This window comes from Zygosaccharomyces rouxii (assembly GCF_000026365.1).
Source record: "Zygosaccharomyces rouxii strain CBS732 chromosome G complete sequence".
Lineage (NCBI taxonomy): Eukaryota > Fungi > Ascomycota > Saccharomycetes > Saccharomycetales > Saccharomycetaceae > Zygosaccharomyces > Zygosaccharomyces rouxii.
This window is the reverse complement of record NC_012996.1, coordinates 20,663-45,657: the sequence shown is the minus strand read 5'-3', so window position 1 is coordinate 45,657 and position 24,995 is coordinate 20,663. Positions and strand designations below refer to the sequence as shown.

The 24,995-nt window shown below is 39.0% G+C and overlaps 12 protein-coding genes across 12 annotated transcripts; 7 read left to right on the top strand and 5 right to left on the bottom strand.

Annotated features, from left to right (window-relative positions):
- Positions 1 to 48: 48 nt before the first annotated feature.
- Positions 49 to 834, bottom strand: RPS4B (40S ribosomal protein eS4; the record flags this gene model as incomplete). Its single annotated transcript, XM_002497989.1, has 1 exon — positions 49 to 834. One exon carries the CDS (start codon positions 832 to 834, stop codon positions 49 to 51), a length of 786 nt encoding a protein of 261 aa, XP_002498034.1.
- Positions 835 to 1,826: 992 nt separating this feature from the next.
- On the top strand, positions 1,827 to 4,265 carry MNL1 (alpha-1,2-mannosidase MNL1; the record flags this gene model as incomplete). The annotated part of the gene is made up of 1 exon (XM_002497988.1): positions 1,827 to 4,265. The coding sequence occupies one exon, from the start codon at positions 1,827 to 1,829 to the stop codon at positions 4,263 to 4,265; it is 2,439 nt and encodes an 812-aa protein (XP_002498033.1).
- A 538-nt stretch (positions 4,266 to 4,803) lies between these two features.
- SCH9 (serine/threonine protein kinase SCH9) lies at positions 4,804 to 7,170 on the top strand (the record flags this gene model as incomplete). The annotated part of the gene is made up of 1 exon (XM_002497987.1): positions 4,804 to 7,170. One exon carries the CDS (start codon positions 4,804 to 4,806, stop codon positions 7,168 to 7,170), a length of 2,367 nt encoding a protein of 788 aa, XP_002498032.1.
- Positions 7,171 to 7,921: 751 nt separating this feature from the next.
- SKN7 (kinase-regulated stress-responsive transcription factor SKN7) lies at positions 7,922 to 9,865 on the top strand (the record flags this gene model as incomplete). The annotated part of the gene is made up of 1 exon (XM_002497986.1): positions 7,922 to 9,865. The coding sequence occupies one exon, from the start codon at positions 7,922 to 7,924 to the stop codon at positions 9,863 to 9,865; it is 1,944 nt and encodes a 647-aa protein (XP_002498031.1).
- A 453-nt stretch (positions 9,866 to 10,318) lies between these two features.
- SET5 (S-adenosylmethionine-dependent methyltransferase) lies at positions 10,319 to 11,776 on the bottom strand (the record flags this gene model as incomplete). The annotated part of the gene is made up of 1 exon (XM_002497985.1): positions 10,319 to 11,776. One exon carries the CDS (start codon positions 11,774 to 11,776, stop codon positions 10,319 to 10,321), a length of 1,458 nt encoding a protein of 485 aa, XP_002498030.1.
- Positions 11,777 to 11,956: 180 nt separating this feature from the next.
- On the top strand, positions 11,957 to 12,676 carry FMP10 (Fmp10p; the record flags this gene model as incomplete). The annotated part of the gene is made up of 1 exon (XM_002497984.1): positions 11,957 to 12,676. The coding sequence occupies one exon, from the start codon at positions 11,957 to 11,959 to the stop codon at positions 12,674 to 12,676; it is 720 nt and encodes a 239-aa protein (XP_002498029.1).
- A 12-nt stretch (positions 12,677 to 12,688) lies between these two features.
- On the bottom strand, positions 12,689 to 13,336 carry FAU1 (5-formyltetrahydrofolate cyclo-ligase; the record flags this gene model as incomplete). Its single annotated transcript, XM_002497983.1, has 1 exon — positions 12,689 to 13,336. The coding sequence occupies one exon, from the start codon at positions 13,334 to 13,336 to the stop codon at positions 12,689 to 12,691; it is 648 nt and encodes a 215-aa protein (XP_002498028.1).
- Positions 13,337 to 13,850: 514 nt separating this feature from the next.
- BAT1 (branched-chain-amino-acid transaminase BAT1) lies at positions 13,851 to 15,050 on the top strand (the record flags this gene model as incomplete). The annotated part of the gene is made up of 1 exon (XM_002497982.1): positions 13,851 to 15,050. The coding sequence occupies one exon, from the start codon at positions 13,851 to 13,853 to the stop codon at positions 15,048 to 15,050; it is 1,200 nt and encodes a 399-aa protein (XP_002498027.1).
- Positions 15,051 to 15,104: 54 nt separating this feature from the next.
- ZYRO0G00374g (Zn(II)2Cys6 transcription factor) lies at positions 15,105 to 17,009 on the top strand (the record flags this gene model as incomplete). Its single annotated transcript, XM_002497981.1, has 1 exon — positions 15,105 to 17,009. The coding sequence occupies one exon, from the start codon at positions 15,105 to 15,107 to the stop codon at positions 17,007 to 17,009; it is 1,905 nt and encodes a 634-aa protein (XP_002498026.1).
- Positions 17,010 to 17,131: 122 nt separating this feature from the next.
- Positions 17,132 to 18,616, bottom strand: TNA1 (Tna1p; the record flags this gene model as incomplete). Its single annotated transcript, XM_002497980.1, has 1 exon — positions 17,132 to 18,616. The coding sequence occupies one exon, from the start codon at positions 18,614 to 18,616 to the stop codon at positions 17,132 to 17,134; it is 1,485 nt and encodes a 494-aa protein (XP_002498025.1).
- Positions 18,617 to 19,096: 480 nt separating this feature from the next.
- ZYRO0G00330g (uncharacterized protein) lies at positions 19,097 to 22,963 on the top strand (the record flags this gene model as incomplete). Its single annotated transcript, XM_002497979.1, has 1 exon — positions 19,097 to 22,963. The coding sequence occupies one exon, from the start codon at positions 19,097 to 19,099 to the stop codon at positions 22,961 to 22,963; it is 3,867 nt and encodes a 1,288-aa protein (XP_002498024.1).
- A 71-nt stretch (positions 22,964 to 23,034) lies between these two features.
- ZYRO0G00308g (uncharacterized protein) lies at positions 23,035 to 24,984 on the bottom strand (the record flags this gene model as incomplete). The annotated part of the gene is made up of 1 exon (XM_002497978.1): positions 23,035 to 24,984. One exon carries the CDS (start codon positions 24,982 to 24,984, stop codon positions 23,035 to 23,037), a length of 1,950 nt encoding a protein of 649 aa, XP_002498023.1.
- Between the last annotated feature and the right edge of the window lie 11 nt (positions 24,985 to 24,995).

The following is a 24,995-nucleotide window of genomic DNA, read 5'->3' as shown; positions in this document are numbered from 1 at the left end:
AAACAAACAGCATTGCTGGGTAGATCTGAAAGAAGCGTTTTAAACCTCTTACAAACCGTTTTGAGCTCTTCTTCTGTCACGCTCTTCAGTGATAGACAACTTGATACCCTTACCCTTTGGCAAAGAGATGTAAGGCTTACCAGGTTCACCAATGACGAAAACGTTGTTTAGTCTGGTGACGAAAGTGTTGTCCAAGGAGTCCTTGATGTGGACCAAGTCGAAACCACCATCGTGTCTTTCCTTGTGAACGATAGTACCGATACGACCCAAGTTACGACCACCGGTAACGTAAACTAACTTACCAGTGTCGAACTTGATGTAGTCTTGGATCTTACCAGAGGCCAAATCGATCTTGACAGTGTCGTTAACCTTGACATTTGGGTCTGGGAATCTGATGGTTCTACCGTCGTGGGTAACGACGTATGGGATACCCTTCTTACCCAATTGGACCTTCTTAACCTTACCCAACTTGTAAGAAGCTTCTTCATCGGTGATACGGTGAACAGCGAATCTACCTTTAACATCGTAAACCAATCTGAAGTTTTCGTTGGTGGCATCTAGAGAGATGACATCCATGAAACCAGCTGGGAAAGTAGAATCAGTTCTGACCTTACCATCAACCTTAACGTGACGTTGCATCATAATAGCCTTAACTTCACGAGTGTTCAAAGCATACTTTAATCTGTTTCTCAAAAACACGACCAATGGCAAAGATTCTCTCAACTTGTGAGGACCTTGGGATGGTCTTGGAGCATAGGTACCAGACAATTTGTCCAACAACCAGTGGTGTGGAGCTGCTAGTCTCTTAAGGTGCTTCTTTGGTCCTCTAGCCATCTTGATGTCCTTGGTTTATAACAATCCTTTCTATCCAATTGACAATTACGATTATACCAAATAATAACTATACTACAAGATGAGATAAGGAAATCTGACATTATTCTCTAATTTTTTTTCAAACTGCGTCGGTTACCGTCTGCTGGAACAGCGTACCGTACCACTATCGTCATTCTCCCCGCTGGACGCATAGACAGAATCCGTCTAGCTGGAAGGAGAGTTCCCCCTCCCAGTGGGGTTGTTGCTAGACAGGACGCTCCGCCTAGCGAGAAGCGAGTCCCTCCCCGACGCGTTGGGCAATGTATTGCGGTCTTTTTTGGTTTCTCTTCTTTTCTTCGCGCGCGACGCGCGACCACCTGAAAAAGTTAACAGGTAATTGAAAAAATAGATTACAAAATAGCCAGATGTACAGATGTAAGAGAACACTTCAATATGTACGGGTGTGAGAAAAGCAGTCACTTGAAATACCGAAGTCTTACAATCAGGTAGTCAATCAATCATCTTAACCTGAGAAGGTAGAAAGAGACCGGGTATTATACATACGTATGTAAACATGCTGTACAAGGCTGGGGGATGGGGATTGAGGAATAGTACATAGCTTAAGCGTATCTTACATCTTCTATCTTCGTAAACAAGAAGTAGCGAATCAATTTTTCCTTATCTACGTTATTCCCTTGCAACGAGACGTAGAATTAAATAAGTTCAATGCATAGGGATTTATGTTTAAGTCTATGCATATTCGCCATGAATAGAAAGATAGTCTTTGAACCGCAATCTAATCGCAGTTTACTTTAGGTAATTATATGGCTACTGCGGTCCTTACTAGTTAATGCCATGAGACACTGGGATTTGTCAGTAGCACGTAAAGTCGCTTACACGTTGGGCAATCAAATATGTTAACCTTCAAAAGTTACTAGACTGAAGCATACTGTACATACACGCACCAACAAAGATTTTCGAGAATCAAGAATTGTAGCAGTGTTGGTAATTCAATGCTTTATACGCTAATATGGGTTTGGGTCTTACTGCCGATCTGGGCACAGGCATCACAAGAACATTTCAATCGTAATGATAATAGTAAACAACTCCAGTTTGAAAAATACTCTTTTAATAGATTTGAATTGAAGCATTACAGAGAGACAGTAAAGGATTTGTTCCATTTTGCTCACGAAAATTATTTACAAAAGGGTTATCCGTATGATGAATTGAGACCCATTGCATGCATCCCCAAGACAAGGAATTTCGAGGATCCTGATGATGAAATTACCAATGATGTTTTGGGAAATTTCTCTGTTACTTTGGTGGATTCTTTAACGACTTTGGCTGTTATGAATGATCGTCCTAAGTTTGCAGAGATGGTTAAGTTGATTGAAGATACATTTCCCAATAAATTCAATATCGATTCTACCGTACAAGTATTTGAAACTACAATTAGAATAGTTGGTGGCCTCATATCAGCTCATTTGTACGCTACAGATCCTTCTAAAAAAGTGTATTTGGGCGAAGAATATAAGGGCTCACTTTTACAACTTGCTAAAGATATGGCAGATCGGTTATTACCTTCTTATCTGACTTTAACGGGGTTACCAGTGCCGCGAATCAATTTAAGAAGTAAGTTTGACCCGATAAGCGTGGAATCAGTTTCTGAAAATAATGTAGCAGCTATGGTATCACCAATCTTTGAATTTACCATGCTCTCGTATTTGACGCTGGATTCTAAATATGCAGATGTCACCAGATATGCAATGAACAAGACCTGGGCGCTAAGAACCGAGCTACAACTGCTGCCGATGTCTTTCAACCCACAATCGGGTCAGTGCTATACCCCAATTTCAGGTGTCGGTGCCTCTATAGATTCATTTTACGAATACGCACTAAAGGGAGCGATTCTATTTGATGATGATGGGTTGCTAAAGATTTGGCAAGATGCATACAATTCCTTAAACACGAATTCAAGAGCTGATTGGTTTTACACAAACGTACAATCTACTACTGGTCAATTACAAACACTTTGGATAGATTCCTTAAGTGCATTTTTCCCAGGGTTACAAGTTCTCGCAGGTGATGTGGAAGATGCTATCTTAAAGCATATGCTAACGCTCAAACTGTGGAACACATTTGGTGGTGTGCCAGAAAGGTGGGACTTCCAAACTTTAGCCGCCTTTGAAAAGAAGAAAGAATTTACTCCTGAGGATATAAAATCATTTGTGCCCTTAGAATGGTATCCATTGCGTCCAGAATTCGTGGAATCCACATACTTCCTATACAGAGCAACGAGAGATCCTTTTTATTTGAACGTTGGTGTTGCTATCTTGGAAAGTTTACAGACGAGGTTTAAACACGAATGTGGATTTGGCGGGTTCCAGGATGTAACAACGGGAGAGCCACAAGACCGTATGGAAACTTTCATATTAAGTGAAACTCTCAAGTATCTGTACCTCTTATTTGATGTGGATAACGAATTGCACAGCACGAGAGATAATGTCGTCTTCAGCACAGAGGCTCATCCAATGTGGCTTACCCCCAAGATGATAAACAACTACGAGCAGAACAAGTATTTCAACGATACGGTTTACAGAGAACATCTAAGAGCATGTCGTAAACGTGATAGAAAATCTGCGCTTCATGAGAATGAAAGAACCTTTATGGGGGGTAAACTGCTAAGATTTGCCAAATCCCTCTTTACTGCTGACCAAGAACCTACAAAGGATATTAGCACACATGCCCAACCTGAACCTGAAGAACAACCGGACGCCAGCAAGCCTTCTGTGTATGAGCAAATGTGCTTCCCCGTGGATTTCGCTGCTCCCCACACCGATAAACCTCAGTGGTTACATTCTCACTTATTAAGCCATTTCGATAGATTATTTGAAATCGACCGTCGCTACAATTCAACTCTAATAAGACCCAAGCACATGCAAAACGTGGTGCCAATGGAACTACAGCGAGGGTTTTATGAAAAATGGGCTCATGATAAATTTGCTCACAGTAGACCTATGCCGTCAACGGAAGCCCTAGAGATCGTACTTGATCTACCGGGCGAGTGTCAGTTAATCAGATTACCAGATGGTAGCATCCACAGAGAAACTTTGGGAGGTCGTAATAAGATCCGTCTCGAGAAGATTGAACCTGGGAAAATAGACGTCTACGGACGTATTCTCGATCCACAGCTTTTCGTGAGTGCAAGGTGCAAAGACGTTTTTAAATCAACGTGTGACAAAATTGATAGATTGTACACACCATCTCTTCTGTACAGAGCCACAGTGCTCAACGGAATAAATCTACCTGCGGATGCAAATTTGACCATTAACCGGAAAACGGTCTTCAAGACTCAAAGAGAAGAGAATACTTTCCGCGATTTGTTTGGTCAAAACAGCTATAACCAGTTAATGCTCGAGTGTACCCCCATCATCAACATGCTAATGCAGTGAAACTGAACTCGCAAAATAAGTTGAAATTGTTCAACATTGTATTTATCGTCATCATTTTTTATTTACCATTATGATTCATATTATTAAAGCTGCAAATGTGCATCATGTGATGCATGAGAATTCATGATTCGATTTTTACAAAATAAAAAGAGAAGGTTCTATTGACAGCCCTCTTCATACGAGTACAAGGGACCTTAACAATTATAGGAGAAATACACAATATATAACAATAATAATAATAATAATAGTGCTTTAGTTTTATCGCCCTAGTTTTTTTTTTTTTTTTACCTTTGATAAAGTATATTTGGGAATATTTCGATAGTTGAGTTTATTTCACTGTTTCTCTTGCTTCCTTTGTCATTTTTTTTACTGATTCTAATTGGGAGGTTTAATCATACATATACAATAGAGCAGAAGTGAGAGGAGGAAAGTGTTATAGGATCAAGAGGCGTTTCATTATAATTCTAATTGTTAATTTTTGGTTTGAAGAGATAGATAGAAATTCTTTGTATTATCATACCAGTGTTGTTGCCAAGTGATGATGAATTTCTTTGGGTCTAATAAAGTTGCCAGTACTGGGGACAGTGATAGTAGGAATGGTGACAGTATCAACGGTAGTGATAGTAATAATAACGGTAATAATAACAATAACAATGGCAGTGCCAATCATATAGGAACGACGCTAAGTTCAAACTTAGGAACAGGATTTTTCCCCAGTTTTACTTCACAAACTGCTACTCCAACAACTGCAGTGAGTCAGAATTCCTATGCGATGGGTACAACTGGTGTTACTTCTGAAAATGTTTTGAGCCACATGAAGGCGATGAATGAAGGTGGAGATGCTCCTGGGGCTACTTTCCAATCTACAACGTCGTCTTCTCAATTGAGTTCACAGTTTCCCCAGAATGATAGTGGAATGCAGGAAACAAGACTTGCTAAGGGTCAACAACAACAACAACAGCCACCACTTCCACAGCAACAGCAACAACAACGTCAACATCTAAATCAAGCACAGGTCCACCATTTAACGCTGCCAACCGGTGGTGATAGTACTAGGCTTGGAGGTGCTTCTTCTACGGGCTTGGAAACCGAAGTGCCACTAGGTAGTTTAACAGTTACAATTGTGGAGGCTAGAAACTTGTTGACCAGGTCCGCCACTGCTCAACCATACGTGGTTTGTACTTTTGAAAGTTCTGAATTTATATCAGATGGACCAGAATCTGTGGACAATAAACCATTCCATGGTAGTGGTTGGCAGCAACCTGGTTTACCTGCAATTCCAGAAAATGCAGCAAAACATAGGCCTCTTTACACACACAGGTCATCTTCAAACTTAAATAAAATGAGAGAGGACGCGGACACTCAGTTGGAACAACATAGTTCAACCAATAGTTCAAATCCAATGTGGCATCATAAGACAACGTTCGACGTTCTAGGGGCCTGTTCTGAATTAGAGATTTCCGTTTACGATGCAGCTCATGATGATATGTTTTTAGGTCAAGTCAGACTTCGTCCCAGAATTCAAAACACTCGTAAAGCATCTCAAAGCCAATGGCATGCCTTACAAAAGCGTGTATTAGATGAACATGTTTCTGGTGATATTCTAATCAGTTGGCAATATACATCGACGAAGAAGAGGCAGTATGGTCCAAGTGACTTTGAAGTTCTAAGACTATTGGGTAAGGGTACTTTTGGCCAAGTTTACCAAGTCAAAAAGAAAGATTCTCAGAGAATTTATGCCATGAAAGTTTTATCAAAGAAAGTTATCATTAAAAAGAACGAAATTGCACACACCATAGGTGAACGTAACATTTTAGTTCGTACAGCATCTCAACTGTGCCCTTTCATCGTCGGTCTGAAATTTTCTTTCCAAACTCCTGCAGATTTATATTTGGTTACAGATTACATGAGTGGTGGTGAATTATTTTGGCACTTACAGAAGGAAGGTAGATTCTCAGAGGACCGTGCCAAATTTTACATCGCAGAATTGGTAATGGCATTGGAATATTTGCACGATAACGATATCGTTTACAGAGATTTGAAACCTGAAAACATCTTACTAGATGCCAATGGTAATATTGCGCTTTGCGATTTTGGACTTTCTAAAGCTGAATTAAAAGATCGTACAAATACCTTTTGCGGTACTACTGAATATTTAGCACCTGAGTTGTTGCTAGATGAAACTGGATATACAAAGATGGTCGACTTTTGGTCATTGGGTGTTTTAATATTCGAAATGTGTTGTGGTTGGTCTCCCTTCTTTGCTGAAGACAATCAAAAAATGTATCAAAAGATTGCCTTCGGTAAAGTTAAATTTCCTCGTGATGTTCTATCTCCTGAAGGTCGTTCCTTTGTTAAAGGTTTATTAAACAGAAATCCTAAACATCGTTTGGGAGCTGTCGATGATGGTAGAGAATTACGAGCCCATCCATTTTTTGCAGATATCGATTGGGAAGCCCTCAGACAACGTAAAATACCACCACCATTCAAACCACACCTAAATTCGGATGTAGACACATCAAACTTCGATCCTGAATTTACACAGACTTCAACATCATATTTGAATAAAAATGCCCCCATTGCAGCAACGCCGTTGTCGCCAGCAATGCAAGCCAAATTCGCGGGGTTTACCTTTGTTGATGAGTCTGCCATGGATGAACATTACAATACTACTTACAACAATAGGAAATTTTTACAAAATTCTTATTTCATGGAACCAGGTTCATTTATCCCCGGTAATCCCGATTTACCGCCAGATGAAGACGTCATTGACGACCAAATCGATGATGATGATCCCAATGACGATTTCAACCAATCCAAACATTTACATGGCGTGGGGCAAGTTGACTACGAAGGTGACCAACACATGGACGATGAGTTTGTCAGTGGTAGATTCGAGATATAGTCGAATTCCACCAAAACTACACCAAATTTTTTCCTTATCACTTAATATTATACTATAATATACCGTATTATATACATATCTTATTGTAATTTTTCAAGGTACATAATATTTGATTTAAACGTACTAATCCTATACAGTTCCGACGTGCAGAATCAAACGATTCATAGTGCACATACGTAAATATGGCGGAGACCCTTTTGCAGACTATTGTTTATTATTATTGTTATTATTATTGTTATTACTACTATTATTATTAATATTTTTTTTCCATTTTTCAATATTTTTTTTTCCGCCGCGATCACTGAAGTGCGAAACCTGAAGGCGTAGTTTGTGGAGCCGTTTGAACCACCATTAAACATAACGTACATTCGAAAGATCGAACAAAGTGAGAAGGAAACAAAGACATTTAAACTATAACGTCGTTTGGGAGTGGTTAAATCGGTTTTAACATCAGTTTAAAAGACTTTGGTAGCATCTGTTCTACGAGATTTAGGATCGACAGAAAAAAAAGAGAAAAAAGAGTATTCTCCTTGTTGTTCTCTTTCGATTTGGTCTTAGCTATTAAGGAAAAGAGAGTATATATATCTGTGCGGAAGACGGGAAGAAAGATAAAAATCGAATCTTTGAAAAGTGGTTTCGATTTTTGTTCTTCAGCTTATTTATTCGACAAAGTTTTCCCCTTATCCATCACGTTTTGTCATTTGGAAACTGGAACTATAGAGGAGTGGTTAAGGAGGAGGGCGGTGGAACGATGAATTTGAGTAACGATACTGATATCAGTCGACCCAGTACATCGGCATCTACAAACCTGGGGATCGTCAATAGTGCTAGTCAAAACAATGGTAATAACAACAATACTATAAAGGCACCGTCTAATGATTTTGTGAGAAAATTATTTGGAATTTTAGAGAGATGTGAATATCCTGATATTGTTCGTTGGACGGAGAAAGGTGAAAGTTTTGTGGTACTGGATACTGGGAAATTTACCACTCAAATCTTACCCAACCATTTTAAGCATTCGAATTTTGCATCGTTTGTTAGACAGTTGAACAAATACGATTTCCACAAAGTAAAAAAGAGTCCAGAGGAAAGACAAAATTCTCAATATGGTGAGTTATCATGGGAATTCAGACATCCGTATTTTACCATCCATAACGAAGAAGCTCTTGATAATATCAAAAGGAAGACAACTGTACAAAAGAAGATAATGTTGGATGATTCAACGGTACTTCTAAAACCCAATAGTGGAACACAGACTGGTACAGAGGAAAGGGCAGGAGCTAATTTAATCTTGGGGAATGCGGTGACAAAGGATAAGTTCAACCTTTTGAAGAGAAGGGTGGATCGTTTACAAAAGGATTTAGATTCTGCTAAGGAGGAAAGTTACAATGCAAAATTAGAGTTTCAAAAATTGAATTCTAAATATAACACAGTGGTCGAAAGTCTTTTCACTTTCAAAACGGTTAACGATAATCTGATGAACAATTTTAACATTCTTTGTTCAGTTCTAAACAATCGTGGTATTGAGCTGCCGCCCCATATCTATCAAGATCCACGTTTAAAGCAAAATTCAGGAACCCAACAACAGGCACAGGCTGCCACTTCTGCTGCCACACAGGCGACAACTTCAGCTTCTAACTCCACAGCAGGTATGAGCCCAATGCAAAATAAGCCATTCGATCCTCTAAATAGTGCTGTAAATGCAATGGTTCCTGGTCCCGTACCGTTATCAGCATCTTTATCAAACCATAACGCTGTTAATGCTGCCGCGGAGTTACAATTACCATTGCCTAATATGAATCATGGGCCTACAATAACAACGGATAAAGGTGACAAATTGCCCGAAACTTACGACAGCTTTGTACTAAGGGAGGGATTTCACGTATTGTTAGTAGAAGACGATGCTGTTTGCATTCAACTGTGCTCCAAATTTCTGAGAAAATACGGTTGTACTGTGGAAGTGGTTACAGACGGGCTAGCAGCTATTTCTACTTTGGAAAAATTTCGTTATGATCTAGTCCTAATGGATATTGTCATGCCCAATTTAGATGGTGCAACGGCAACATCAATAGTTCGAAGCTTTGATATTCATACACCGATAATCGCCATGACGGGGAACATCGAAGATCAAGATTTAATAACTTATTTACAGCATGGGATGAATGACATTTTAGCAAAACCATTTACCAAGGATGATCTTCACTCTATGTTAATTCGTTATTTGAGAGATAGAGTACCTTTGATCAAACAACAGGAGCAACGTGCTCATGCAACAAATGAACATCATCATCATCACGGTTCAACAGCAGATAATGGTACAGGTACTGGTACTGCAAATGGTAATAGTGGTGGTGGTGTTAATCATGGGAGTAATAGCGGTGATAATAGTAATGGCAACGGTCCTCATAGTGTGGATAGAAATGGTTATGCATCTTCAGAAGCAGATTCTCAACCGGAATTACTTACTAGATCACAATCACATTCACAAATGCAAGGTTCCTTGGATGATACTACTACCAATCCTCCCGGTGTTCCTCCTCAGTCACTGCCACCAACATCCGGCCAAGCACACGGTCCAGGAAGAGGTGTGCCACTATCAACAACCGCTTCAGGACATTCATCATCTGCAGTATCTGACCATGACGTTAAAGGGTTAGTGGATGATGAGCCGTTATTGAAGAAGCAACGAGTATAATGGCTGTTGCACAAGGGACAAAGATAATAATAACAACTACACGAATAATAATAATAATAATATTAATAATATTAATAATAATAATGCTGATGATGACGATGATGATGTATTAAATGGAGCAAAGAGCTTGAGGGATACATCTAGCCCCCTCCCTCAAGAACAAGATAAAAAAAAAACGAAGGTTTTTGGTATATAGAGAAGTTGGTTCTACCTGGAGAGTGATAATGGTATTAAAAAAAGAGAAAAAGAAAAAAAAAAAAAAAAAAAAAAAATCAGAAATGTAAACTTTTCATATAAATTAGAGTTGTTGTGTAAAAGAAGTGCAAGATTTAATATCAACGTGTGAAAATACGATGAAACAAAATGATATCATAAAAGTGCATCAGAAACATTAAAACCAGAACTATATATATATTTTATCTATGAATTTACCATTGCTTTCCCCACGAGCAATTATTCATCTACCGCAACTGAAACATTATTATCGAATCTAACAGATGTTTTTCTATGATGTGTTTCCAGATTATCTGGAATTTCTAAATCAAATTCTTGACCATTTTTTAAAAGTTCGTGTAAATCAGGTCTTGCATTTCTCATGGAAGATTTTCTACGATTTTTATCACTAAAACTGTTTGCAGGTGAATGGTGAGCAGACGGTGTGGGTGAAGTCAATTTTTCTTTTCTCTTTGTCAATTCTCGATTACAACGATCACAATGGCATAAAAACCCCCAATTAACTCGTAACTCTCTTCTTCTCAATTTGACACCATGAAGAGGATTTACGTACGTGGTCAATAGTTCTTCACCCTTCTTAATATGTTTCCTCGCGTAAAGCTTTAACCTCAATTTATCATCAATCTCGTAACGAACGTTTGGCTCACAATCGTGGTTAATGAACGAATAAACTGGAAAGATTTGACCTGATACCTGGTTTATATTGAACTTACCAATGCAGTTCAAATAAGCTTCCATGTCCATATCATCTAATTCGGGGAAGGCCTCTTTAAACAAATCTAAGGCTTGAGTCCACATGGGTTCAGGATCATCTGAGGTGAACGCACCACTAGAGGCATCTAAAGTACCACCTAAATTTGTTGAATCACTCGAATCCTTCCTTATACGTTGTGAAACATCTGCCAATAATTGAAATTTGGGATGGACCCCATTTTTGCCATTCTTGTCGAGAATCATAGAGGCATAGATAATACCAATTGAGTAGGCTGCCACGAATACGTATTGTTTACAAAAACTTTCGTATTTTTTCCAGCCATTTAAATTTATCTGCCTACATCTACTCCTTGTGTGCCTTAAACTTGTATGGGTCAAATCATTCTTCTTACAGTTCTTACTACACCAAACGGCACCGCATTCACCACAATCAAGGCCATTCATGATAATCGTATGTTGACTATGACTGACCGAAGATCCACACAATGGACATGCTTTCCCAGATTGCATAAGAACCAATTTATCCATGGGCGGTACTACTACCAGTGGTAAGTCCTCAAAAATCATATCACCAGCTTTTAAAGCATTAGTAGCAAAAAGGCCTCTTTGCTTATCTCCAGAACAGGCTCCTATCCTAACGCTTCGAGGTAATTTGACCTCCCCTTCAGCCATTTCTGGCATTCGCACTTTATCACTATAGATTTGTAAACTCTTCTCATCGGTAGCATATAAGCTATGGCTCTGTAAAAGCTTTCTTAGTGACTCTACTGATAATTTCCACTCACTGTGCCTCTCCTTGACCACTTTTAACAATTCTTCTAAATTATAGTCTTCACTTGCAGGCTCTTCCCTCCACAGCAATAGAATGCTATCACATACCTGCTGATTACTTGGCACTATACTTGCTGCAGGTAGAGATCCACTATCATCATTCAATGACAAAGTTTGAATTTGCAAGTGCATTAATTGATCTTCAGATAGTTCGAGAGACTCTTACTTTTCACTGTTCTTCTTGTTCCTGTTATCAAGGAAGAACTTTTGATTTAAAGAAAGGCTTTCATGTTAAGGTGACTTTTATAGAAATGTACTCGTAAAAGGTATACAAATCCAATACAAAAGAAGCTGAATATTCTTCTTACAACAATGTTTAGACGGTTGGCAACTAATACTTTCAAAAGATGCTATACATATTCTAAGGGCCCTGCTAGTTTTACAGTAAGACCAAAACCCAAACAAAGAAAATGGGTACCGTGGACCATCTTTGGGACAAGTTTTATTACTGGGTTATTGATCACACAACATATGACATTGACTGATTTCCTAGCGTTCTGGAAATATGACAAGTTGCCACAGGGATCTCCAGAAGTTGATAACTACAAATTGGAATTGACCCAGAGGTGTGAGAATTTATCAGTTGTTAAACAGTTAAAGCAAACTGGTTTTACAGAAGTTTTCCCCAATAGACGTGAAGAGGATTTATTAGTGGCTCATACGTTGGATACGCCTGGTGGAATAGCTATATCGCCTAGATTTTATTACAATCCATTAACCAAGGAAACAGTGGGTATCTACCATTTGGGAATGAAATTAACTGGGTACCCCTTTATTGTTCATGGTGGTATTCTTGCCACTGTCTTGGAAGATCTGATGCGAGAGGCAGTCAAGATTATAAGGGCCAAGCCTGGTGAAAAGACCAAAGAACTTGCTTTATCATACAAAATGCCCACATTTGCCAATCAATTCGTCATTGTGAGAACGACGAAAGTGGAAGAATTCGGCAAGAATACTAAACTACATGCTCAAATAATGGATCAAACTGGCAATACAACTCTCATCAGTGGTAAGGGTACATTTTCTACGTAGACCGACCATTATTTAATTAGTTATCCATTGTACTTTACCATCACCGCTTACAATACAATCCATAGTCCAATCGTGAGAATCTGTTGGTATGGATCCACGTAGTTGTTCTATAAGCGCAAGTCCCACAAGTAATGGCTTTTCACCTTTATGCTGTAATTGATATCTTTGAAAGAAGTCGTCGTAATAACCAGCACCATGGCCCAACCTCGTCCCTCTGCTGGGATCAAACGCTAGTCCGGGTACTAACATAACATCTAAACGAGGTGGTAATGGCGCTGGTGACTCAGCTTCAGGCTCCCTCAAATTATATTTACCTCTGGGTTCCAACAATTTTACTTTCTCCCAAGAATCCATCGAATGGAATGTAAGATGAGGATGTCCGCCGGAGGCACCCACTGCCCTCAATGGTACTTGTCCAGTTTTGGTAGTGGAAGTGCATCTTGGTAAATATACTTTCTTGCCTTGTTCAAATAACCATTCCATCAAATAGCTCGTGTCAATCTCACCTTGATCCATGCTCATATAGCAAGCTACATCGTGATGTGATTCCAACAGTGGTCTGAGGGCTGAAGCTATACAACGAGATTGAATTTCAACCTCCTTGGATGTAACTTTATGAAGAGCCTCCTTGACCGCCAATCTAACTGCCTTCTTGCTCATAATTCTTCCCACAATACTGCCATCGATGGAACAAGATGAGATAAAATGGGCTAGATATGATTTAGCCTGCTATAATCCATCTCATGACTCATCGCCGGTACCGGTCCTGAACCGATCGAGAAACAAAACATCTCAGCACTCAACACAGGTACAGTCAGTCACCATACCACTCGATTAGTTAGAGCTGATGCTTATTGCGGTAGTAAACGTCGGTGCCTTTGGTAATGCCCATACAGACAATAAGAGCCGTAAATTCGTAGTACGTATATACTCTATATAGGTCAAAGAAGCAGAGGGAGGGGGCTAAATGGCTTCGAAAAATTTCGTAGTCGACACCATTTGCCTTCGAAGTTGTTCAATCTTGCGTTGTCTTGATAATTTTGTCATTCCTCTTATTCTTGTCATTCTCATCACTCTATGATTCATAAGAAGCAGGTGAAAAAAAACGAAAAAAACGGTCTCGAGGTACTTAAGCATTAAATCCTTGGGAGAAACTGCAGTATAGTAATTTTATATGTTAAAGAGACTAAGTAGTAATAGTAACTTTAGTAAAGGTCTCTGGAAGATACTGAACCAAAGAAACATGAGTACCAGTAAATTAGACGCAAGCAAATTGCAAGTGACAAGAGTCTCACAAAAGTCTCAACCAAAGCCCAACGATCAGTTGGTCTTTGGTAAGACATTCACTGACCACATGTTGTCCATTGAATGGACTATGGAGAAAGGATGGGATGCTCCTGTTATCAAGCCATATGGCCCCATCACTTTAGATCCTGCAAGTTGTGTTTTCCACTATGCATTTGAATTATTTGAAGGTCTAAAGGCCTACAGAACCAAAGATGGTAAAATTACCATGTTCAGACCTGATAAGAACATGGAACGTATGAACAAGAGTGCTGCTAGAATTTGCTTGCCAACTTTTGACTCCGACGAATTGATCAAGTTGATCGGTAAATTGATCGAAGAAGATAAACATTTGGTGCCAGAAGGCCAAGGTTATTCCCTTTACATCAGACCTACCATGATTGGTACTACTGATGGTCTTGGTGTGGGCTATCCTGACAGAGCTCTATTGTATGTTATCACCTCTCCTGTGGGTCCATACTACAAGACAGGTTTCAAGGCAGTTAAGTTATTGGCAACTGATTTTGCTACCAGAGCTTGGCCAGGTGGTGTCGGTGACAAGAAGTTGGGTGCAAACTATGCCCCATGTATCTTGCCTCAATTGCAAGCTGCTGACAAGGGTTACCAACAAAACTTGTGGTTATTTGGCCCTGAGAAAAACATCACTGAAGTGGGAACCATGAACGTCTTCTTTGTGTTCAAGGATTCTAAGACTGGTAAGAAAGAATTAGTGACAGCTCCATTGGACGGTACTATCTTGGAAGGTGTTACTAGAGACTCTGTCCTATCATTGGCAAGAGAGAGATTGGATCCAAAGGAATGGGAAGTTAATGAAAGATATTACACTATTTACGAAGTTTCCGAAAGATCCAAGAAGGGTGAATTGGTGGAAGCATTCGGTTCAGGTACCGCTGCTGTCGTCTCGCCAATCAAAGAAATTGGATGGCAAGATGAAGATATCCAAGTTCCACTTTTGCCAGGTGAACAAAGTGGTGAGTTGACAAAGGACGTTGCCAATTGGATCGCTGCTATTCAATATGGTAAGGAAGTACACGGCAACTGGTCAAGAGTTGTGGCCGATGTTAATTAAATTTAATACACCTCAAATATATATATATATATGTAATACGCTTTTCTTTGAATAATGCTAATGATTAGGAGGATGATTAAAGTTCCGAAGTCATTAACAACACTAGCTTACCTTAGCAAACTTGATGACAACTATGGTGGCGAAAGAAGGGAAATGACCAAGTATACAAGGTCACGAAATGGTTGTAGAAAATGCAAGGAGCTAAAGATTAAATGTGATGAGCAGAGACCTCGATGCCAAAACTGTATACGCCGGAATTTCCAACCCTGTGATTACAGTAAGGTTTTACAGTGGGGTGGTAGACCTGGTAAAAAGAACAACCAGCAGCAGCTACAGGGATTAGTTTGTAAACCGACACCAAAACCTTCGCCTCTACCTACCTTCCAGCCAGATACCCTTTTGCAAGATTTATTTGTGCAGAACCATCAAAGTATTCCTTCCAACTGTTTTGATATTGAGAATAATAATAATGAAAATAGTGATGAATACAACGATCGATTACCACTTATATCAACAGGTGACACTTCTCTTCATTCCCTAAGAACTCCATGGAGCGCCTCTGTGGCATTCTCTAAAATTCCTTTATCTTCATTGCAATTACCTTCACCACTACCAGACGTCCTGTTAAACACTCCTCATTATCTAAACTTATTCGAATTTTACATGAGGGAAACTGCATATCTTTTAGTCCCTTTGCCAAGAGAATTATATTCTGATAATCCATTCTGTTGGAGATTTGGACAAATGGCTCTAGCATGCCCTACACTATTATATCTGTTATTGGCGTTTAGTGCAAACCATAGAACTATGATAGCGACACAGAAGAGAAAATTAGAACTACCATCTTTAGAAGAACCTTGGAATCTTGAATCTTCTAGCGAATCATCACTTGCTCCATTTGGTGATGTTGAAACTGGTAATACTTTAACCAATGAATTATTGACCATAACTTTCAACAATTTATTGGTAGATTTAACGAATGAACAAAGGAGGAAAAGTGACTGTACTTTGGCTACGATAATGATGTTGGCGGCATTTGACATTTTTTTCAGCGATAGACGACGTAAATGGAGAGCGCATGTAAACGGAGCCGGGAGGTTGATCATGGAACGTCTTTGCGGTTCAGATTGTAATATGCTGACCCTACAAGATAGTGAGGAACAAACCGATTTATTCTTCTTAACAAGATGGTTTTCCTACTTAGACATTATTGGTTCTTTATCTTCGACAAGCAGGGTTATTACTACAGAAAAATTACAAGCCATCAAATACAAGTCCATGTTAACAGACCCTAGTGTGCTAAAATCGAGGAGAATTAATTTAAGTGATTTGGAAGCTGGGACTGGATTCGAGTATACTATACTTTCTTATTTAGCCGAGGTCTCTTCGCTCATCAAGGAGAAAGAGAGTGAACAAGATGAAACTGGTATGGAAAGAATGTCTCAAGAGATGCTTGCAAAAGTTCTGGAATTAGACTACGAGATTAACACTTATTTGGAAAATTCAGAACGGGAGAGGAGTCAAATTTACGAAAAATACTATTCTAAAAAACCCTGGGAAAATTATAGAGGTTATTATAATTTAAGAATCACTAATCTAATATTTGGCTTAACGGGCTCTTATCAGTTAAAACGTCGAGTACTTAATTTACCATTAGACAGTAAAATAGTACAAGACCTCTTAGTCAGGATTACCAAACTCGTGGACGAAAATGTTCCCTTAGCGGCTTCTTCTACTAGCTGTCTTTCTTTTTGTCTCTTTTCCTGTGGTTGTGAGCTGTTAAATGATTCTATGGCCCAATATAGACCCATATACATGGAAAGAATAGATGCCTTGAATAAGGAGGGTGTTAATTGTGCTGCAATGGCCAAAAGTATTATGGAAAAATGCTGGAAATTTAAGAAGAATTGGTGGGATATCCTACGCGAAGAAAATCTGGACATCACCTTTGCAATTTAAATCTGTAGTGGGATCTTCCAATTCATGATAATAATATTCTTTATACTACCAAATGATATTACGTTTTAAGATAAAAAAAAAGTCCAATCTTTATAAAATAAAAAACCCCTCTTACACAAGTGTTACAAACAATATTCGTAGTCCAGAGCCCAATCACCTCTTCTGCTCTTGGCAGTATCTGGTGACTCACCAGCTAATATTTTCTTCTTCTTAATATTAATCCTCTTTAAAATAATGACCTGTGAAAAGGTTAATATATTGGAAAGTACAATACACCCTAGTGAGAATGAGTTACCAAAAGTGTAAGGGGGTTTGGTGTAAATTTGTCCTGCAATTGCACCAGATAAATTTCCGAGGGTTTGGTTCAAACCTAAAGCCGTAGCGCGCTTGTAATGAGGTGCCATATTGTTGGTTAACCAGGAAATATTAAGACCAGTACCAGTATAAAGTGAAAAAGTGATCAAATAACAGGCAAAATACTTGACTGCATCGTTATGCACACTTAGTAAAAGAATGTACCCAACAATCCCCATGATGTTATAGCCGAAGAAAATGGGGCCTCTCAGTTTGAACCTATCACTCAGAAATGCTGAAATGAGAAATACTATACCAGCCAAAATGTAAACAGGAGCACTCATGTACTGAGATTTTCTTGAAGAATAACCAAGTCCCATCTTCAGAATTGATGTTAGGAAGGTACTGAATCCATACATTACTGTATCTTGACAAAATTGAATGATAAACGAAAAATAAGTCTTAAAATCCATCAAAGCATCCTTCACAAATGACCAATCAAATTTTTCCTGTGTCCCCATATACTGCTCCCTCTGTTTAGAACGAATCTCCATTAGTTTACTCTCACGTTCATTTAAGAAGGGCAAATACTCGAATTTAGCAGGTAACCCTAAAAACAACCAAATAGATGCACCAATGGATATCAATCCTTCGATAATATAAAGCCATCTCCAACCTTCTAAACCTCCTGCGTCTTTCACAGATGCCAACCCTGTGGCAATTAAGCCCCCAAACGCTCCTGAAAGTGCAGATGATCCAAAGAAAAATGCTATTCTCTTTGCCTGCTCTTGAGGTTTGTAAACAATACTAATGATTAATGTCATTGCTGGGAAAAATCCACCTTCAAAAGTTCCCAGTAAGACTCTTAAAGCTAATAGAGATTTATGGCTTTTGACAAATCCTGAGCATAACGTTATAATTGACCATGAAAATACAAGGAAAGACATATAGTATTTGACATTTGTTCTCTTTAATACCAAAACTGCAGGTAATTCAGCCGCTAGATATGTCGAATAGAAAACAGACACACAATTGGAGTACTGTTTACTGGTCAGACCTAAATCTTCCTTCATACCAGAAGTATAAGCATTAGCAATATTCGAGCGATCTAATGAAGATAAGAAGTACATGAACGCTAGCATGGGCAGTAGCCTTATGTCCAACTTTTTAAGCAATTTCCTCTCCTCGTACTTGTCAATATAGAGATCTTCCTCGATGAATTCTGAATTCTCAGTTAGAGAAACTATACTTTCTTCACCATTTGCTTTTTGTGATTCATTGTTTTTTCTAAGTGTAAGATCCACCTCTGTCATGATGCCTGGTGTTGACTACAGCGAGGATGATTACTTTTCTGCTTTGTTCTCATTAGCTCATCGTTTATATATCTTGTTGATGATATTCTTTACTTGTCGGTAAATGAGCCATCGATCAAGCCGCCAAGATTCCTTGCATGATGTCCCATTCTTTATCAATAATTACTCCGTTGGAATGCTCTTATCAATTGTCTCAACTGTTGCCCTATTTAGATGTCTTTTTCTTTTCGATAATTATGGTTGAAGTCTCCATTAAAGATTCATTTCGGTGAAAAATTAGCTGAAACCTCCGAACAATCATTGTCGGTGAAAACACCGACTAAATATCCGACAATATACCAGTTGAAAGCGCCAATAGTAAATCTATAAAAGAAGACATTATGAATACCAATTATTGGATAAAGACCTCTTTCACTAGAATTAGAAAGGTTAAAAACACAATACACAAGCACACTAGTTACATACAAATATTCACATAACATGACTGGTGAACCAATTAATCAAAGGATTCGTATAGCCATTGATAGAGGTGGAACTTTTACCGATTGCATCGGTAATCCAGGTACTGGTAAAGTTGAAGATGATGTCTGTATCAAATTGTTATCTGTAGACCCAAAGAACTACAAAGATGCGCCGCTGGAAGGTATGAGAAGGTTATTAGAGACGCTCGAAAAAAAAACGATTCCTCGAGGCATGCCGCTAGATGTTTCCAATGTGAGTAGTATTAGGATGGGGACTACACTAGCAACGAATTGTGCGTTGGAAAGAAATGGTGAGCCCTGTGCGTTTGTCACCACTAAGGGTTTTAAGGATGTAATGGCGATTGGTGACCAAACTAGACCAGATATCTTTAATCTAAAAATCCAGAAGCCCCAACCATTATACGAAATGGTAGTTGAGATCAATGAAAGAATAACTCTCGAAGATTTTTCTGAAGATCCCCTTCATAACATCTCAAAACCTGACAATAATGCTGGTACTGTCTACGGTACCAGCGGCGAAGTGGTACGTATATTGAAAATACCAGACCCACAAGAAATCACCCTTGCCTTAAAGAATATCAAACAAAGAGGAATTGAATCTATTGCAGTGTCGTTTTTACACTCTTACACTTATCCGCAGCATGAACAACTAGTCGGGCGTATCGCCAAACAATTAGGATTTAAACATGTATCGCTCTCATCAGAGGTTTCCCCAATGATTAAACATTTGCCCAGAGCTCATAGCAGTGTAGCAGATGCGTACTTAACACCTGTGATCAGGAGATATCTAGAAAGCATTCAATCTGGTCTAATCAACACTGAGAACACAAGCATTCAGTTTATGCAATCCGATGGTGGTTTGGTAGAAGGTCAAAGATTTTCTGGTTTAAAATCTATTCTCTCTGGTCCTGCAGGTGGTGTAGTAGGTTACTCGAGAACTTGTTATGATGAAGCTAACGAAATCCCATTAATTGGATTCGATATGGGCGGCACATCCACAGATGTTAGCAGGTTCGGAGATAGTAAACTGGAACACGTTCTCGAAACCACAACAGCTGGAATTGTCATTCAAACACCACAATTGAACGTCAATACTATTGCCGCTGGCGGTAGCTCAAGGTTGTTTTGGGAAAACGGTCTTTTCAGAGTCGGTCCCGAATCTGCCACTGCTAATCCAGGTCCTGTTGCCTATCGTAAAGGTGGGCCACTAACCATTACAGATGCCAATCTGCTCTTGGGTCGTCTAGTTCCTGAATTCTTCCCCAAGATATTTGGTCCCAATGAAGATGAATCCCTTGACATTGATGCTACAAGAAAACAGTTCGAGGCATTGACGAAAATTATTAACGCTGACTTAAATACCAATATGACACCAAACGAAGTTGCTTTTGGTTTTTTAAAGGTTGCTAATGAATCAATGGCAAGACCTATTAGAGCCATTACGGAGGCAAAGGGACATGTGTTGTCTAAACACAGATTGGTTACATTTGGTGGTGCAGGAGGTCAACATGCAGTTGCAGTTGCAGAATCTTTAGGTATCAAGGAAGTTTTGGCTCATAGATACTCATCGCTTTTATCGGCTTATGGTATATTCCTCGCTGATGTAGTTGAAGAGAACCAAGAACCATGTTTCCTCCTGTTGAACCTACCAGAAAATTCTACCAAGATTAAATCCAAATTGGAATCTTTGGTAGTTAAATGTAATGATCAATTGGTATCCCAAGGTTTCCCAGAACATCTAATCGATCATGAAAAGTACTTAAATTTACGGTACGAGGGTACGGAAACTAGCTTAATGGTACTAGAGCAAGATGAAGATTGGGATTTCGAGAACTGGTTTGCAGAAGCTCATATGAGGGAGTTTGGGTTTGCATTCAATGATAAAAACATTATTGTAGATGATATTAGGGTCAGAGCAGTTGCCAAGTCATTCGTCAGAGAGGAAGAATCTGTAGACGCTCAATTGAATAAATATGAACGCAGAGAAGTGGTAACTTCCAAAGAGGCAAGTTTCTTCAAGAAAGTATATTTTGATGGTAAGCTGTATGAAACTCCTATCTTCAGAATTGATAATATGGTCTATGGAAGTGTTGTTCATGGTCCTGCCATTTTGGCAGATGGTACTCAAACGAATATTATCCCCAGAAATGCCAAGGCAACGGTGCTCAAATCACATATTTTTATCGAAATTTTGCACAAATCTACCGATATTTCTTCTCTTGAGGAACCTGAATCTCATGTCGACCCTGTGATGCTATCCATCTTTAGCCACAAGTTTATGGACATTGCTGAACAAATGGGGCTTCAATTGAAGAAAACTTCTGTGTCTACGAACGTGAAGGAAAGACTAGATTTCTCCTGTGCTCTCTTTGATCCTGATGGTAATCTGGTAGCTAATGCCCCCCATGTACCTGTTCATCTCGGTTCGATGTCTACTTGCATAGCCGCCCAGGCTAAATTGTGGAAAGGAAAATTGAAACCAGGGGATGTTTTGGTCACAAACCACCCAGATATTGGCGGAACTCATTTGCCAGATATCACTGTGATTTCACCAGCTTTTTCAGAAGAGACAGGTGAAGTGATCTTTTACGTTGCATCAAGAGCTCATCATGCCGATATTGGTGGTATTCTCCCAGGATCTGTCCCCCCTAACTCCAAAGAACTTTATGAAGAAGGTGCCGCCATTTATTCAGAGTTTATTGTTAGAGGAGGTGAATTTCAAGAACAATTGATCCGCAAGCTGTTGTTGGAAGAACCTGCAAAATACCCTGAATGCTCTGGATCTAGAAGACTCAGTGATAATATTAGTGATTTGAAAGCCCAAATTGCCGCCAATAACAAAGGAATTCAATTGATTGCCAAGCTCATGAGGGAACATGGGTTGGGAGCAATTGTTAAATACATGAAAGCTATTCAGAATAATGCCTCTGATACAATCAAGAAGATGTTAAAGCAACTTGCCCAACATTTCGGTCAAACTGAATTTAGCGGTGAAGATCTAATGGACGACGGAACTTTGATCAAATTAAAGGTAAAACTGGATATTGAAAAGGAGGAGTATGTCTTTGATTTTGATGGTACGTCTCCTCAAGTCTATGGTAATATAAATGCTCCTGAAGCAATCACGAATTCGGCTATTCTCTACTGTCTGAGATGCTTGGTTGGTGAAGATATTCCGCTCAATCAGGGCTGTTTGAAACCAATTACAGTTAAAATTCCAAAGGGCTCAGTGCTGAGCCCAATTAATGGGATTGCTGTTGTTGGAGGAAATGTTTTAACTTCTCAAAGGGTCACTGATGTCGTTCTCAAAACTTTCCATGTAATGGCTGATTCTCAAGGTGATTGCAATAATTTCACATTTGGTACTGGCGGTAGAGATCCTAAGACCGGTGAAGTAACCAATGGATTTGGTTACTACGAAACAATTTGTGGTGGTCACGGTGCTGGCGCTGATTCTTTCAGAGGCCCTGGCTGGGATGGTGCTGATGCAGTGCACACAAATATGACCAATACTAGAATGACAGACAGTGAAATCTTCGAGCGTAGGTATCCTGTGATATTACGGGAATTTTCCATTAGATCATGTTCTGGAGGCGATGGACAATACATGGGAGGTGATGGTGTCATTAGAGATATCGAATTTTCCCAACCAGTACAAGCCTCCATATTGTCTGAGAGAAGAGTGGTTGCCCCTCATGGAATACATGGCGGTCAAGATGGTCAAAAAGGTATTAATTTATGGATTAGAAATAATGGTAAAAATACCATAAATATTGGTAGTAAAAACTCTGTTCGGGTGAATCCTGGTGATCGTATCATTATCAAAACACCTGGGGGCGGCGGCTGTGGTATTAAAGAAAATTAGTAGCAGTAGTAACTCTTTAATCTTTATAAACTGATTATAAAATATTCGAATGTAAAAAGCAAATTCAAAGTTCAAAAGAAACCATATTTCATAAAATCCTCGTTATCAAATGGCAAGACTTGGTCTGTTTTACCAGTATCCCCAATATCATCCAAAATTCTCGACAAATCCAAATTCCTTATAACGTCCATGTCAAAATTAGAAGTCGCTGGCATCTCTAGTGATTGTTGTTCTGACTCCGTATAACCTGATTGTTTGGCAAATGAACCCTTTAACGTAACCTGAAGATCAGGTGAACTAATTAACTCTATTATTTCAGTCAATTGCTTGTTAAAATTACAAGCAGCAATATTGAACTGCGATATTTGCTGCAAAACCGTTAGATTTATCTGTACCCTTTCAAAAAGCGTATTAATATCACAACCAAAGGAAATCGTATGATTGGGCATCGATCTGCAAAAGGCGGCAAATATCAAAATGATAGTTGCGTTGAAAATATAATGACAATCCAAAAAAGAGGCGCTAACCATTCGACCATCATAGTAAAGCCTAGTTAGAATCAAACTTTGGATTTGAGCTGCTTGAACGCTAGATTCTAAAAGAATTGTTATGGTATTTAGAAGCTTCTCTGGGAAAATTTCTTCCGCTTTTCTGCCACTCTCAATTAATTTGTTGAAGACATATAGAAAGATTGGTCGAGTGGTAATGATGATGGTATAGTTGTAATTGATATGCAAATTGATTGTGGATCTCGATTGTTTCGCACTAAAATTGCCGTAGTCAACTTTTAAAGAATTTGGGAGAGTGTCCAACCAGTGCTTCAATTCTTTCAATACCATATAGCAATTTTGAACAAAGGAAAACGAATTCCGGGTGTATATTTTCCTCACAATCTGTGTAGTGATCTTGGCTAGTCTTACTTGGGAATTGAAGTGGTGAGCTTCGAATAAACCTTGTTGATTGGGTCTCTCCGATTCTGTCAGTAAAGGCACATCAATATCCATCTCGTTTATCATTAGTGGCAGTCCAAACCTCACAGAGACCAACCTGTCATACACAAAGCATAACCAGAACACTCTATTTTCTGTAAATGTTAGTGTCTTCTTGTGTAAACCTAAAGTGAAAGTCATCCTAATGGCACTACCGATGGTCAAATAGGCAAAATCCGATTTATCAAGTGAAAGCGCATAGTAGGCAGCATAGAGAAAAGATTGTACCAATGATGTATTTGCAACCATGTCATAAACTTTCAACAATTCACTTTGTAATTTTAGGGCAGTTTCGAAATATTGTAGGCCAGGAAATTTAGATCTTGTGTTTTCAGGAGACCTTTCCTCATTGAAAAGACAACCCAATGCTAAATATGTGAAAAACCTAGTGATCTCCGTAGCATATCTGACAAAATTAGCATTGCGTGAATTCTCATCCCAAATCAAGGAATCCAAAATTTTAGTTTCGTAGTCAGGTTCAATGTACATGTAATCTGCACCAATGACGTTATAGGCAGCCGAAATCCATCTTTTAGCCTCAGAACGAGATGGACAATTTTCTTGAAATATCAATTGGATCAAAGCAACATTAGGCGAGCTCTCCAAAGAAATGGTTTCGATGTCAGGTTCATATATATCATCAGGTAATTGGCATGAATTGACTAGTGAATCCTTGAGTTGAAAGAGAAACTTGTTACAGGCAGAGTTCCCCAAACGATAATTCCCACTGGAATCAATGTTTCCACCCATTGTTTGACCATTATCTTCTTCCTCACTACTGATCGAAGGATTTGCATTGGATGAATCATCACTAACCGTTGCCAATCGAGACTCTAAATTCTTAATCTTTGCTTTCAGATTGAGTACGTACCTTTCGGTCACTTTAACAGTCTTGGATGAAGTTCTAGTATGGTAAACACATTCTCTTGGCTTATCAATTTTTACACAGTATTCACACGGAAGACCTCCTGAACATCTTTTCTTCCGCCTTTTACAGATTTCACAGGCCTTTTTAGATTTTTTCCCACTCATGAAATTGGTTT